This window comes from Monodelphis domestica, chromosome 1, assembly GCF_027887165.1.
Source record: "Monodelphis domestica isolate mMonDom1 chromosome 1, mMonDom1.pri, whole genome shotgun sequence".
In the NCBI taxonomy this organism is placed as follows: Eukaryota; Metazoa; Chordata; class Mammalia; order Didelphimorphia; family Didelphidae; genus Monodelphis; species Monodelphis domestica.
In genome coordinates, this window is record NC_077227.1 from 157,050,100 (window position 1) to 157,065,699 (window position 15,600).

A 15,600-nucleotide genomic window follows, 5' to 3' on the forward strand; every position below is an offset into this window, starting at 1 on the left:
ACTGGGAGCCTCAAGGGAAACGTCAGCTGAATATGGATATATTACGTCAATATACGAGAATGAAATTGCTAAGAATGATTTCCTGGCCAAGAAATGCCAAGAAAGCAGTTTACTGAGAACAGGAGGTTAGAAAGTAAAGGCCTAGTGGCTGAGGGATTCTGAAATGGTAACCAAAAAAAAAAAAACTGAAATGGCTGATGATGGGAAAGAGGGATTTGAGGTGTTTAGGGGCATAAAGTTAGAGAGAATGGGTTAAAGGAACTAAGAGACTCTAAAAACATTTTTTTAAATTAGTGATCTAATAATTGTAGTTACAATTTTTGAATTCTAAATAATGGAGATACAAATTATACCTGAAAATGTGACTTGTGCTTTTCAGTGACTAAAAAATAGAAATGGGGAGCAGTTGGTTAGTTCAGTGGATTGAGAACCAGGCTTAGAGATGGGAGATCCTGGGTTCAAATATGACCTCAGACATTTCCTAGCTATGTGACCCTGGGCAAGTCACTTAATCCCCATTGCCTACCCTATACCACTCTTCTGCCTTGGAACCAATACAGAGTATTGATTCTAAGGTGCATGGTAAGGATTAAAAAAAAATGGAATAGAAATGAAGGTCACTATAGATCCAAGAACTATAAGTTCAAATGATCAGATAAATAGAGACCAATTAATTTACTGGCAATATTACTGAATAAAGCAAATCTAAAATTTAGGTGCCTAGTAACATTTGTTTAGTACATATACATACATATGTATGTATGTATATATACACACATGCGCCAACATAACTTATCTCTCATGTGACACTTTTAATGTTAAAAATTCCATTAATTAAATATAAGAAAATCAACACATGCAAACTAATGGAAAGAATGATTTCTATGGTTAGATTCACTAAAATGTTACCCTCTTCTGTAAAAGTTTTTATTTATTCACTTATTTTACAAAAGTGTACAATCATCTTTACATCTTAAAACATTAAGTACTTTTTAAAATTATATACTAGCAGCAGAAAATACCTAACTGTCAAAAGATCTGTCTATATAAAAAGACAAGCAAAAGGAGTTCTGGAGGCTGTAAGAATTTAAGCTAATAGAAATAAATAAGTGGAACAAATATAAACAAGTAGCCCATCTCTTTAAAAAGCTTCCAATAAAGTTAACCACTTAAATGTTTTTACCCACCATAAAAAAAAAAATGTACTCTATTAGTCTAAATATAGTGCAGCATTTTTTCCTCCAATATGTACCTTTGAAAGTTACATTCACACTATATTTTAGCACTTCCAGCTTTGAAACCATAAGTAGTGTATTGTGCACCTCAGCAAACATAAAAAGCATGTCTATCTCCTAGGGCAGATGGGAAATGTCAACCAAATGCCCATTTTTAATATTCTGTCAAATGTCACCGTTAATACTAAAAGTGCCAAATCAGTGCTGATTAAAACAACTGGAAATGAGAAAACCAGAATGGCCATGATGTTAGCAGTCACAGCTGACCGGCAAAAACTGCCTCCTTATGTAATTTCAAGGCATAAACCATTACCTAAGGAGAAGTGACCATCAGGAGTTATCTTTTGTGTGCAGGAAAAGGGATGGATGAATGAAGAACTTGTGTTAGATTGGTTGAATGTGGTCTGGGGTAGGTATCAGAGAGGAATGCTCGTTCTCAATGCGTTCAAGGGTCACCTGCCTGAAAATTTGAAAAAGGGAGTTGCTGAAATGCACCCAGACCTAGTTGTTATTCCAGGAGGAATGACATCACAATTACAAGTGTTATATGTAGTAATTAATAAGCCATTCAAAGATCATTTGAGGAAAGAATATAATGAGTGGATGTTGACCAGAAACCAAGAATTTACTCCATTACAAAAAAATAAAGAAACCATTGGTCACCGTATTAGTGAACTGGATCAAAATTACTTGGGACAAAATCTCCACCGAGTCTATTGTGCTTGGGTTTAAAAAATGTTGTGTATCCAACAGTATGGATGGTTGTGAAGATGGTGTTTTGTAGAAAGAAGAGGGTGATGGCAATGACTCAAATGATGTTTCCATTTCAGGAGATGAAGAAAATAGAAGAGGAAGAACATGATTAAAATATTAGAAGGTAGTTTCTCACAAGAACCTATAAAAGTAATACATATTTAATAAAAGTGGCATTAAAACTTCTTTAACTTGTTTTCAGGACCTTGAAAAAACTTCAAATATAAAGTGACTGCATTATTCATGAGTTAAGAGAAAGTTGTAATTTAAAAGGAGAAAATAAAATGGATGTTTTCTCTTTCTGAGTTATCCTTCAAAATATTTGGGAGCGCACTATATTCGGGCTAATATGGTAATAAATCTCTACTTGTTAAACTAGAGAACAAGTAGCTAATAAAGATTATTTTTTTAGTTTTAACTGAGACGTATCCATGCTTCTGAATGAGACAAACCTATTGTTGGCACTTAAGTGTTAATAAATAAAAAGATCTGTTGAATAGTCATGTATATTTTAAATGACTTCATCTACTCTTGAAGTTTGTAGGTCATCATTTATATTTGTAGAACCAGCAGCACTGTCTGTAACTTCTAGACTTTCTTCACTTAATCCATTTAAATTCTCTTCTTGTGCTTCATTTGTACTATCATTTTCTAATGCCTGTGTTCTGAGTCCGATAATTGACATATCTGAAAAAAAAAAGGGGGGGGGGTCATTATCCACTGTTATCTTAAACTAGTGATATTTTATAAATATGTACAAAATTATCAATAATCACCAAGACTAAAATATTTTTATCTATATGAACATAATTCTACCTAAATAAATCAACAGCCCTTTTGGATTTCTTTTTTTAAGGACTTCCACAGTAAAAGGCACTCAACATCAAAACTCTTTAGATTTGCCCAAAATTAGTAAGAAGTAGTGAGTTTATCAATGGAAGTCTTCAAGAGTCAGCGAATGTTGAAATGATCTGTAAGAGTCCAGTCAGAGGCTATTTTAAATCAGAATAAAGGGCTTCATCTTGAACCACTAGATGATAGCACCAAGTTGTCATGTGCATTGGAAAACTTAATAAGATAGCTATGTTGAATAAAGTATGTATGTATGAGTAGACTCAACTGTCTGCTTGGCTGGAATATTGAGCATTTACCTCCCATCACTTTCCTATTTTGGAACATAGACAAGATGTGGACAGTGGCAGGGAGAGGTTGCCACCAAAGAAGCTGCCACACATATAGTTCCTTTCCCTGAAAATCACTTTCAATACATTCAACTAGTATAAACAAATATACTAATAGCATTTAAATTGATTATTAATTGAAAAAGAATCTGGAGGTAGCAACAGTGGCCTGGAAGCAAGAGGACCAGATTCATATCTGGCCTGACACTTCCTAGACATGTAACCCCAAGCAAGTCACTTAATCTTCACGGTTTAGCCCTTGCTGCTCTTCTGTTTTAGTCTTGATAGATACTAAGCCAAAAGTTAAGAAAAAGTATTCTTTTTTTTTAATGCAGGAAAAGAGCCTGTCGTGACTTCATGATTCTGTCAAATGATTGAGAATTTGATAAGTTTTTTTCATTCATATTCACTTAATTTGTGAAAATTTTATTTAGCTAAGAGAAATCTGGAAAACACAACTGCATGTAGGGATGCTGATGGTTACAAATAGTAATAACCAAAAATAATGCCAAAGAACAAAGGCTTTAAAAAAGCATATTTATATAAAAACCCAGATTTTAAAAACAGTCTAAAACCTTCAAGAAATGGCAAACACTAGAGACAGAAGATCCTAGGTTCAAATCTGGCCTCAGATACTTCCCAGCTGTGTGACCCTGGGCAAGTCACTTAACCCCCATCGCCTAGCCTTTACTACTCTTCTGCCTTGGAACCAATACATAGTATTGGTTCCAAGACAGAAGGTAAGGGGTTTATTTTTTAAAAAATAGAAATGGCAAACAGCCCTGCAGCCTTTCACAAGGTTCTAAAGGTATCACTGAATTGTTCAGTAAAATAACTGCCATTCATAAGGATGGCCCCAATTCACCAAGAAAAGGCTAAATTGTTAAAAGCACAATCTTATGTTTCAGGCATTTAGTTTTGGATCCTCAGAATCTAGCAGTCCTAGTCCACAGGTGCCTGAAAAATGCTTATTGAACAAATAAGAATACAGAGGTGTATATTACAAAATTTCACAAAAATTTCATTTTAAAAAGCTTTTCTGTTAACATATAAAATGGTATAAATCCATTCCCTCCAAGTCTTAAAATTATGGGGTTTCCAAGAGTTCCAGCTAGTCAATGTTTACTGTCTTTTTTTTTTTAACCCTTACCTTCCCTCTTGGAATCAATACTGTGTATTGGTTCCAAGGTAGAAGAGTGGTAAGAGCTAGACTGAGGGTTAAGTGACTTGCCCAAGGTCACATAGCTAGGAAGTGTCTGAGGCCAGATTTGAACCTAGGACCTCCAGTATCTAGGCCTGTATCTCAATCACTGAGCTACCCAGTTGCCCCCTGTTTACTGTCTTTTAAAACTAAATATCACCTTTTCTTAGATTTATTATTTTAGGGGGCAAAGAAAGAACTTAAGTTAAAAATTTCTAATATGTCCGTGGTACATTAGTGGCAGCTCATATGTCAAAACTTATATTTACCATTTTCTTGGGACTGACTGTTATTTAACAATTTTGCCTGTCTCCTTTCCAAAGCTAGTTGTTTGTTCTTCTCAATTCTTTTCTGTTGTTCTTCTGTTAAACTTGTATTCAACTGAGGTGCAAATATTTCTGTGTCAACTTGATTTGAAAAAAGGGAATCAAAGTCTACAGTAGCTGTATCTACTCCATTTCCTTCTGTTTTATCACCTAAATTAAAAAAAGAAAACTAAATCAGTACAAGTTATATTAATCATATTAATAACATATTAAAGAACAAAAGAAGTCCCCAAGTGAAAACTAGTTTAAAATGACTAAAAATAGTAAACTCTCCTGATAAGGATAGAATGCATCTTTTAACAAGTTTCAGACTGTTGAGATTATAGACATCAAAGTTCTTTAATTTTATTGGCATTTATCGGCTACTCTCTCCATTTACTCAAATCAAAACTTCTTCTCTATGATTTTGAATTGTTGTAGCCAAAAAAATTTATCACCATGAAACTATACTTAGTAAGCTAAGGGAGTTCTTAGACAAGTCATAAAGAGATAATTGATCACTAAATCATCACTTAAAGCCTTTGCAATTTTCCAAGTGGCCAGACAGAGATTTCAGCTGTCCTTCCTTGCCCCAACGCAGACTGCCAACTTTCAACAACACAAAGTCAGGTTAAGAATCTTAATGGAAATAATGAAAACTAGAGAAGGAACAGGGTCTATCAGTATCAAATTTCAGACTGCAATAGAAAGTCTTATCACTAAAATGTTTCAGTACTGATTTAAAACGTGAGAAATTTCAATAACAGATTAAGTACACAATATATAGAAGAAAATATATGCAATAGAATAGTACTTGATAAACCCAAAGATTCACTTTGGGGAGGAGGGAGAGGAATTTCTGGGAAAACTGGATAGCAATTGGGCAGAAATTATGTTTAGACTAATGCTTTACATCATACACCAAGATAACCTCCAAAAAGATTCCAAAGATATCTTTAAATACAGAAGGTAATACATAAACAAAGGAGGAAGGACAAAACTACCATTCAGAACTATGAACAGAATTTATAATTAAACAATTGAGAGAGAAGATCGCACAAGATAAAGTGGACAATTTTGAGTACATAAAATTTCAAAGTTTTTGCAGAAACAAATCTAAATTGGTAAAAATGTGAAGAGAAACTAGGAAAAAACCTTTGCAGCAATTTCTGATAAAGGTTTAATATCCAAGATACATAAGGAATTGATTCAAACTCATAGAAGCCATTCATTCCCCAAAAGATAAATGATCAGAGAATATAAACAAGCACCTTTTTCAAAGAAATTAACCTAAGTTATTAATAAGCACATAAAAATGCTCTAAATCATCCTTAATTCGAGAAATACAAATTAAACTTTGAGGATCCTTTACCTCCCACTTTTCAGAGGGAAATGAAAAATGTTGAATATTAAAAGGAATTTCTTAATCTTTCCCTTTGTCTCTTTAAGAGGGAAGAGTGAAAGATTTCTAAAGAAAAGAAGAAAGACAGGAGCCTGTGTGGGAGAGCTGAAAATTTTGTTATTTTAGTTAGGATTAGGAATTTTGGTATAATCATAAAGTATTAGAGTAATAATCCCTCTTTCCTCCTTTCTAGTTTCTATCTGTACTCCTCAAATTAAACTAAAGTGTTTTATCAAACTGCTCTCCTCACTTTTATCAAACTTCTGCCATTTAACCCTTACATGGAGAAGTGACAGTAAAACAGTTATATCCAGTGCCATTCTGTTAAGAGCTATGAATTGGTCCAGCTATTATAGAAAACAATTTGTAACTATGTTAACAGTCACCAAACTATATATATCCTTTTAATAGTACTCTACTAGTAAGCCTATAAAACCCATCTTAAAAAAAAAAGAAACAGGTCCATATGAACAAAATTATAGCAGTTCTTTTCATCATAGTAAAAAACTGGAAGCTAAAGAGTGTCCTCTTAGTGCGTAATGGCTAAACAAATTGGAGTATATAAATGTAATGGTATATTTTTGTCTCAGAAGATTGATGAAACAGTTTCAGAAGAAACAAAATGAGGCAGAATGAAATGAAAAGCACTAGAATTGTTTTTATAACAATATAGAAAAAAACAAATTTGAAAGTCTTTAGAGCTCTGATCACTGCAATGATAAACCATGAATCTAAAAGAAAGTGAAACAACACTCACCAACTGACACTAAAATGAAAAAAGACATAAATTTTTGAATGTGAGAATCTGTTTTGTTCATCTATGTAGCTATATATTATAGACTTTTGAGTTTGTTTTTTAATTTGCTCAAGGAGGAGAGAGTAATGGGTGAGGCAGATTTATTTTTAAAAGCCTGATTTAAAAAAATAATCATAATAAAAAACAAACACAAGGTTATCTTCACACCAAAATGAGGTTTCAAAGGACTTCTCTTTAGTAGAGGAGCATTAGTTGAGATTTTATGCCAACCAAAAAGGAATTAAAAAAAAAAACTTTTAACATCAAATTGCTACACTGACTAAAAAGGCAAGAACTGAAGTTTTTAAAATGAGCAAAAATTCTTTAATTTCTGGGGTCCCAATTCTCTTTATTGATGCTGCCCTTGAAATCCTTTTAATAGTTCAGTTCCCTAAAGTATTCCATTCCCTAAATATACGAACACTATATGCAACATATCTTGGCAAGAAATCGGTTGTAGTATTGTGTTTAATTATTCTTATTCACACTTAAAATCAACTTGGAAATGACCTTGAGGAACTTTGTACTGAGCCCATATTTTCCAGTGTTTTTTATAAGCGACACAACATTTGAAAAGAGATGTGCAGAACCATCGCACAGGAAATCTGATAACTAGACAGACCCTGTCGGCAGGAACCACTTGTGTTGATGTATGTGACTGACTGTGGTTACACTCAGTGACTAACAAATGTAACCAATACCAAGTACAGTCACTTTAGTCTTGCTGCAGTCCTGCTTCATGAATGACCTGGGGTAGGTCACTTAGCCTCCCTGGGCTTCAGTTTCTTCTATTATTATTATTATTCTATTATCTATTTCTTCTAAATAAGAGACTGAATTAAATGTCCTCAAATCTCCTGTCATGATCTTATGCTCAGCTATATACTGCGTAAAAGACAAATTATTTCATCATCAGCTTATTTTATTTATCTTCTCAGATGTACTGTTTCAAGATCCAATCACTCAGATATACACATCAAAGTTCTTATCTTGATTTATCATCCTTTTACTCTCTTACTAATCTTGACTAAAGAATGAGTTAACCAAGGATAAACAAGAATCTATATCAACTAAAGTCTCTAAAGGTCTTTTAATATCTTCTGCAAAATGGCCCTACAGTCAACTCCTCAAGGAAGGACATAACAGACTTTTTACATAAGCATCTTTTTGAGCTAGTTTATCACATTCTGGTTTAGTAGTCATGTGAATGTACAATGGTCTTTTAACTCAACTCCTTATTTGTTAGATTGTTTTCCACTTTAAAGATACAGCTATTTGCTTTTTTAAAAAGCTTCACATGATTAGAACATATTCTAAAAACAAAAAAGGTATAACTCCTCATCCTTGCATTGCAACTACAACTACTTACCATCATTACTAATAAAATCTTCATGTATAATAGGAAGATCCAGCCGAATTCGCTTTAAGCAGGTCTGAAAGGCAGTATGTTTTTTACACTTTAACACTATCACCAAAAATAACAGTGTAGTAGAAAAATGATAACTATTTAAAATTGAACATCACTCATTCTATTCTAAGGTTCAAGGGACAATATTTTGTTTCTTAAATAAACTTTATGGATTCTCTTTTTCCCTGAGTAGGCTTTGTCCTTTCAAAATACAGAATCACAAAATAAATCTGCTGTGCTTAAAAAAAAAAGTTTTAGGGGGCAGCTGGGTGGCTCAGTGGATTGAAGAGTCAGGCCTAGAGATGGGAGGTCCTAGGTTCAAATATGACCTCAGACACTTCCCAGCTGTATGACCCTGGGCAAGTCACTTGACCCCCATTGCCTAGCCCTTACCGCTCTTCTGCCTCAGAGCCAATACACAGTATTGACGCCAAGACGGAAGGTAAGAGTTTTAAGAAAAAAAAAGTTTTAAGGCAATGTTTCTATAGTCTACTACTAAAGTATTATGATGTTTCATATTTGAATGAAGTTTGTTCTGAAATTCTTCAAAGGTTTTATCAGCTGAAGGCAAGCTCTCACAGGATCTACACCTAACTAGAAAAGCCTTGATTCTGGACCCAAGAAAAGACTATGCATTATAAAGCTTATTATATGAGGGTCAGCCTAGTTAACTTTGGAGAGACTTCTCAAAACAATGAATACCAGTTAAGTGAAGTTTTGGTAATCGAAAATTTATCAAAGGCATAGAAGGTTTTACAATTTGTATTTGTGGTAGAATCCTTAAAGTTCTTAAAATGGTTCTAAAGTCTTCACAAGTACTATAATTACAGATGTCTTCTTAAATCACTTCCAAACATTTTAATTTTAAAAGGCATTCATAAAATATAATTTCTTCTTTCCATTAACTCTATGTTTGTACTATATGGGATTAAGAAGGATGTCTCTATCATACTTAATACTCACCTGAACTTCCTTCTTATTTCCCAAATGTTCTACTCTACCAATAAAATCCTCAAATTGCAGTTTGGGGAATAGTCTATGTGCCCAGTGCTCCATGTGTCTTATTAATGTCTTCAAATCTTCAGCCTATAACATAAAAATAAAAATGCTAAATAGAAGTTTCATCCAAACATTTGACAATATCAGCAGTTTTTAGAATAAGAAGTATTGCCAAAGACACTGGTGTCATTTAGTATTTTTCAGAGTTGAGAAACTTTTAAAAGGAAATTTATCAGTAAGGAGTTACTAAATCTAAAGAGTCCAGAATATTCACTCACAGAAAAGGATAAATATTGAATTATTTCAGATGCATGTTCAAATAAGCAGTTTTTTAAAAAACTTTGAATCTGTTAGCTTAAAACAATCCATTGGATATAGTTTTATAAAGACTAGGGAAAATCTTCCAAACAAAACTTATTCCAAGTGCTATAGTAGTTATACATGGAACATATCAAAACCATTTATGTATGTAAAACTATATGTTTATGTCAACTGAACTCTTAGCAGGAGCTAATCACACATGGCTAATAATATATACGTAGAAAAAGAATGATCAAGGCTCAAGATTTTGAGAGGAAAAAATTCAAAATTGTTAAGAGGAAAGAGTCAAGAAACTGTGGCAAGAATATTTCTACTGCAAAGACTGCCAGAATAATAATGCCTTAGTCATGCTCTAATCAAGGGGCCGGGGGGGGGGGAGGGGGGGTTGGCACTCATGAGCTTTCAAAAATATTATAACTGCATGTCAATGAAGCTGACTTCCTCTGTAATTAATTCCCTGTATTTTAATATATTTAAACACAATTCTGAATTAATAGGCTTCACCAGAATGCCAAAAGGGTTCATAACACAAAAAAGTTTTCATTAAGATATTAGGATTTCTAATCAAACCTTCATTTCTTCATGCTTGAATATGACATGGTATAAAGGCTTTGCTGAAAAAAACTAATGTTGTCAGGCTGGATTATTAACGAACAAGAGGAATTTGCTGTGTTTGTTGTGAAGTATTTTCTTTTCCATTTAATAACACTTTATAACAATGAATCCAGAAATCAAACTCTAATAATGGCTAGCTATATAATCTTGAGTAACTTAATTTATCCTAATCTGCAAAATGAAAATTATGACCATCTTCATAACTAAATGGAAAAGACATCCAAAATCTATAAAGCATTCCAAGCTTCTTAGGAAAATAATGATAATTGAATTCAATGTCATTAATAATAATATAATAAAAGCAGGTGTATCAAAATTGTCTGTTTCTTACCTCATGACCTTTACCTTTGAATTTCACTTTTTCAAACACATGTCTTAAAGCTGGAAGTCCTCTTTCTGAAATTAATCTGTGAATCATAAATTGGTGCTATGAATATAAATTTTCTGACTCCACCAAGTTAAAAAGTATACTTGCAAGGTAAACATGGAAAATTAATTCTTAATCAAAAATCTCTTTTGGACTAGTCGGCAAGCTAAAATTTTATCAATAAAATGAAACTATGTATCTAAAATCACTGAGACACAAAGTTTAACAATCAAAAAAGAGTAGGAAATACCTCTGAGCATCTAACTTAGGCAAATTCCTTTTTACAGTTTTCTTTATAACTACAGGCATTTCTCCCATCTGATTCCTCGATGTATCTGAATAAAGAGAAAGTCATTTAAAATGAATTCTGTAATTAAAAAATAATGTGGAACATAGTATTTTCCAGGACAGAAGTTAACATTTTAAAATAAGAACTGAAGGGCAAACAGTTTCACTCCTATCCACTCTCCACATTATTAACCTATCTGATGAAGATTATACTTTCCCTAAAAATGAGAACACCCACTTTATTATTACACTGCAGTTTTCTCTAGTTTGGCTAGGAATATAGCTGTACTTTGGTTTTGATTGAAATGTCAACAAATAATTTATTCTTAAGTAAGCAATGTTGATAAGTAATATAATTTCCAAATAGTATTATTTACATGATGATGATCATTCAGGCATTTTCTGGAATCTCCCTCCTCTTTTCTAACCTGTAGTAAGCTCATTTTCTCCAGCATCATCCCTTCCTGGAGAGGCTGGAGGTGGAAAAGGTTGAAAAGCTTCATCTTCTATCCCTTCATAATCAGGAAGGTCCAGCAAATTGTTCTCCTCTGATTCCATTTTTCCTGGTAGGAAAATAGGGTGGGAAAGGAAAAGATAATCAATATATCAAAACATTTCTTCCTAAATAAAAAATTTTCATCTGAACCTATTATCTCTCTATTCCTTATCAGGAGACCATGTTTTATGATGAAAATACAGAAGTAGCTTTAAAATGCTAGACTTGTCAAGTCAGAAGACTTGGGATCAAATTCTGCTTCTTATACTTCATTTGCTTAGTACCCCAAGCTAGTCACATTTTGGGGGTGGGAGTGGAGGGATAGGACAAATTTGGGAATTTGTTTTGTTTGACCTTATATGTTTATAGTAAGGGTTTTTTCATTTTCTTTTTCTCCCTGAGGGAGAAGGTAGGACAGAGAATGAGAAGTGAGAGGGAAAAGAGTTGTTTAAGGGAAAAATTAAATTTAAAAAATGTTCCAATAGAAAATATACTAAGTCCAAGATGCAAAGGATAGGATTAAAAAACAAACTAGTTCCTGCCTTTAACTATCTTACAAACAGGGGAAAGATGAATACACAAGATGACAGTAAGGAGGATTTGTGATTTGATTAGTTGTGGGGAGTTTCTAAGTGAAGAAACTACCTCTACTAATACTAATATCTCTACTAAATTTTTCTAAAATTCAGTCCTAGAGAGCCTTTAGAGCATTTAAGTTAGGTGATTTGTCCAGAGTGACACAGCCTGTGTCAGAAAAAGAACTAGAACATATCTTCTTGGCTTCTAATTCTATAGCAACTCATTCTATACTAGCTTTCAGAAATAAGATGAAAAATAAGTATCCCTTTCTGTAACATTTTTAAGGTTAACAGTGGTGGAAATAGATGAGGAAAAATGAAAAAGGGAAGGTGGTCAGGATGTAGTGCTATGAGAAATATGTGAGATCATTTAACTGTGCTTCCTACTATCAATATGAAAAAATGTTCTAAATCACTCTTGATTAGAGAAGTGCAAATTAAAACAATGCTGAGGTACCACCTCACAACTATCAGATTGGCCAAAACAACAGTAAAAGAAAATGATAAATATTGGAGTGAATATGGCAAAATTGGGACACTAAGTTTTAGATCAATTTTGTGAACTGATCCAATCATTCTGGAGGCCAATTTGGAACTTTGACAAAAAACTGCCTACTCTTTGATCCTGTAATACCAAAATAGAAAAGGGTGAAGGACCTAATCATACAAAAGTAGTTATAGAGGTTCTTTTTGTGGTGACAAAGAATTAGAAATTGCAAGGATGTCCATCAATTGGAGAATGGCTGAACAAATTGATATAATGGTGATGGAATATATTGTGATATAAGAAATGATAAGCAGAATGATTTCAGAAAAAGCTGTAAAGACCTACATGAACTGATGCAGAGTGAAATAAGAAGAACCAGGAGAACATTGTACATGGTAACATCAATATTGTACAATGATCAACTGTGAAAGGCTTAGCTGCTTTCAGCACTACAATGATCCAGGTCAAATTTGAAGGACTTATGACAAAGAATGCTATCCACCTCCAGGGAAAAAACTGCTGGAGTGGGATGCAGATCAAAGCTTACTATTTTTCACTTTAATTTTGTGTTTTTATTTTGGGGTTTCAGTTCTATATGAGTATTCTTTTACAATGACCAATATTAAAGTAAGTTTTGCAAAGTCATACACATAATGTATAACCCAGATTAAATTGTTTACCAGGTCCCAGAGTGGGGAAGGAAGGCTGGATGACAATTTGGATCTTATAATTTTGGGAAATGTATACTGAAATCGTTATTACATGTAATTGGGAAGATAAAATATTTTTTTTAATGTTTTTAATTGTGCTTCCTACCTGTAAGAGCTTGATCAAGTTACTTTCCCTCTCTAAGCCTCCGTTTTCACCCTCATTAATAAAGGGAACAAGCAGGGTTATTAGTCTGTAATTTGCATACTAATATTAGTCTTTATTCTAATAAAACTAAATCCTAGAGCCGCCCCTACAAGGCTTTGGGCAGGGAATACGTCCATTAAAAGACGTCAGGAGGCTATGGAAAGTAGGTCACCCAGGACGCTGTCGGAGTTAACGGGAACCCAAATCCTGGTTTCCCACTTCAGCGCTAGGCCCAGCCCCAGCAGACCCCCAACCTCGCTCCCACGGAGGCGTCCGCTACGTACTCCGCCTGGGCCTCACCTGGACCCCACACCAGCTTCCCCTTAATTCCCAGAAGGTGTACTGGGAACAACTCCGCTCAGGGTCCCAGCAGCCCTCACCGCGATTCCGTCGGACCAGGAGCAGCCGGGGAAAGAAAAATGTTCCGCGACTCGCGCCAAAGCTCCTCTCGCGACTGTGTCCCACGCAGGCGCAGAGAAGTGGGGATTACCGCCTCAACCCCTCCCCGAGCCTCCCAATTTGGCGCCAAATGTGAAAGTCAGCCATTGGGTGGCTCCTCATCAAAGTCCTCCCGGAAGAGCCCTCCCTCCTTCTTTCAGTGACTTCACTTCCAGGGTCACTGAGCGCAAAAGTGATTGGTGGATTTAGAGCTGTTTAGGTTTGGAAAGACCTTTAGAGAACGCCTACGTTTTGGGTTGTGTTTTGGGGGGCTTTCTTGGCAAAGATGCTAGAGTGGTTTGCTTCTCCAAATCTCTTGACAGATGAGGAAATGGAGGCAAACAGGGTTAAGTGATTTGCCTTGGGTCGCACAGCCAGTAAGGGCTTGAGGCTAGATTTGAACTCATAAAGATAAGTCTCCTTGCTCCTAGACCAGCACTCTAATCCCTGTGGTATAGTTAGCACCGCTCTAAATCCACTCATTCAAGCAGAACTTGGTCAGCTTGGTACCCTTATCGGCGACGATCAAATTTATAGTGTAATTGTTACTGCTCACGCCTTTGTTATAATTTTCTTTATAGTTATGCCTATTATAATTGGAGGTTTCGATAATTGACTTGTACCCTTAGCATTTCCACGAATAAAAAATATAAACTTCTGACTTCTTCCACCTTTTTTACTTCTAGCCTCTTCTGCTGTAGAAGCAGGGGCTGGGACCCGTTTATCCACCATTAGCTGGAGATCTTGCCTGTTCATGAGCTTCTATCGACCTGGTGATTTTTTCACTCCATTTAGCAGGAATTTCATCTATTCTAGGAGCTATTAACCTAGCTGTCCTCTTAACATTTAGGGCCAACTCGTTAATTTTAAAATTAGAAAAATAGGCCCTTTGAAGGGAAAGGAGGCTACTTGAGATCATGTAACTGGGGAAGCAGAGCAGGACTTGGAAGCCAAGTCTTCAAATTGCCAAGTGGAGAAAAAAAGTTTAGGATTGGGATCTTGGTAATTCTGTTCTTCAAATATGTTTTCCTTTTGTAACCGAATGTAAACTGGCCACTTCCATGAAAGTTATAGGCTTAATTGAGAGAGCTGTTGGTGGCATTGAGCAAGCACTTTGTGGATCCATGGTCCCAGAGCTAATTTGTATCAGGCAAATCTTATCTGCAGGCCTTTCTCAGCCTACTCCCCAACATCTTTATCTCTGAGGCTACTTTCCATTTGCTTTATCTCCTATATTCCTACTTATTTACATGTATTCTCTATTTGCATGTGATCTCCTTATGAACAGGTATTATTTATCCCCAGGAATTTTCAATGTTCCTGGCTTAATAGTAGTCACTTAATAAATGAATAATACTTAGTGACAATCCAGCCCAGCAATCTGTGTTTGAAAAATTCAACACCTCAGTGAGAAACTGGTGATGGGCTAGCAGCTGATACTCAGACCACAAAGAAAATTATGCCTCTCCAGCTTAATAGATCCATTCACTTACATGTAAATAGAATAGAATAGTAAATAGTTATAATGTCAGGCCTGAAGTCAAGAAGATTCATCTTCCTTAATTTAAATCTGGCCTCAGACTCTACTTAGGTGACCCTGGGCAAGTCACTTAGATCTTTTTGCCACTATAAAATGATCTGGAGAAAGAAATCTCAAGAAAACACCAAATGGGGTCATAAAGAGTTGGACATGACTGAACAAAAACAAGAACCATGGAGAGTTTATGCTCTGTGGGTATAGCCAATGTCTTCTTTGATGTATGGTAAGCCCATAATTAGGAGGAGGACTTTACTTGTATTCCTAAATTTCATCAGAAGTTTATATTCTGTTGGATAAAAAGCATTTACAAGTATAAATACATCTAAATGAATACA

The 15,600-nt window shown here is 34.8% G+C and overlaps 1 protein-coding gene and 1 non-coding gene across 3 annotated transcripts; both read right to left on the bottom strand.

Moving 5' to 3' along the window:
- Window positions 1-913: 913 nt before the first annotated feature.
- TIPIN (TIMELESS interacting protein) lies at window positions 914-13,878 on the bottom strand. Of its 2 annotated transcripts, none has more exons than XM_001375966.4 (8): window positions 13,588-13,878; window positions 11,300-11,434; window positions 10,834-10,918; window positions 10,548-10,623; window positions 9,245-9,367; window positions 8,243-8,306; window positions 4,640-4,846; window positions 914-2,675 (listed from the first exon to the last, which is right to left on the bottom strand). In XM_001375966.4, exons 2-8 carry the CDS (start codon window positions 11,427-11,429, stop codon window positions 2,500-2,502), a joined length of 861 nt encoding a protein of 286 aa, XP_001376003.1. In that variant the 5' UTR covers window positions 11,430-11,434; window positions 13,588-13,878; the 3' UTR covers window positions 914-2,499. The 2 variants fall into 2 exon arrangements, with proteins under 2 accessions (XP_001376003.1, XP_007479666.1); XM_007479604.3 differs by having other exon boundaries at window positions 13,668-13,869.
- Window positions 7,452-7,587, bottom strand: LOC130456757 (small Cajal body-specific RNA 14). Its single transcript, XR_008915800.1, has one exon. It is a non-coding gene; the product is annotated as a small Cajal body-specific RNA 14 (non-coding RNA).
- Window positions 13,879-15,600: the final 1,722 nt, after the last annotated feature.

Bases quoted from the DNA above. Each gene is read 5' to 3' on its own strand.
- TIPIN (XM_001375966.4), bottom strand. From the start codon at position 11,429: ATGGAATCAGAGGAGAACAATTTGCTGGACCTTCCTGATTATGAAGGG. The intron at 10,624-10,833 runs GTATTTCCTACT...TATGATTCACAG, and splicing joins CCTAAGTTAGATGCTCAGAG to ATTAATTTCAGAAAGAGGAC. The intron at 4,847-8,242 runs GTAAGTAGTTGT...TTTTTAATTTAG, and splicing joins AGATTTTATTAGTAATGATG to GTGATAAAACAGAAGGAAAT.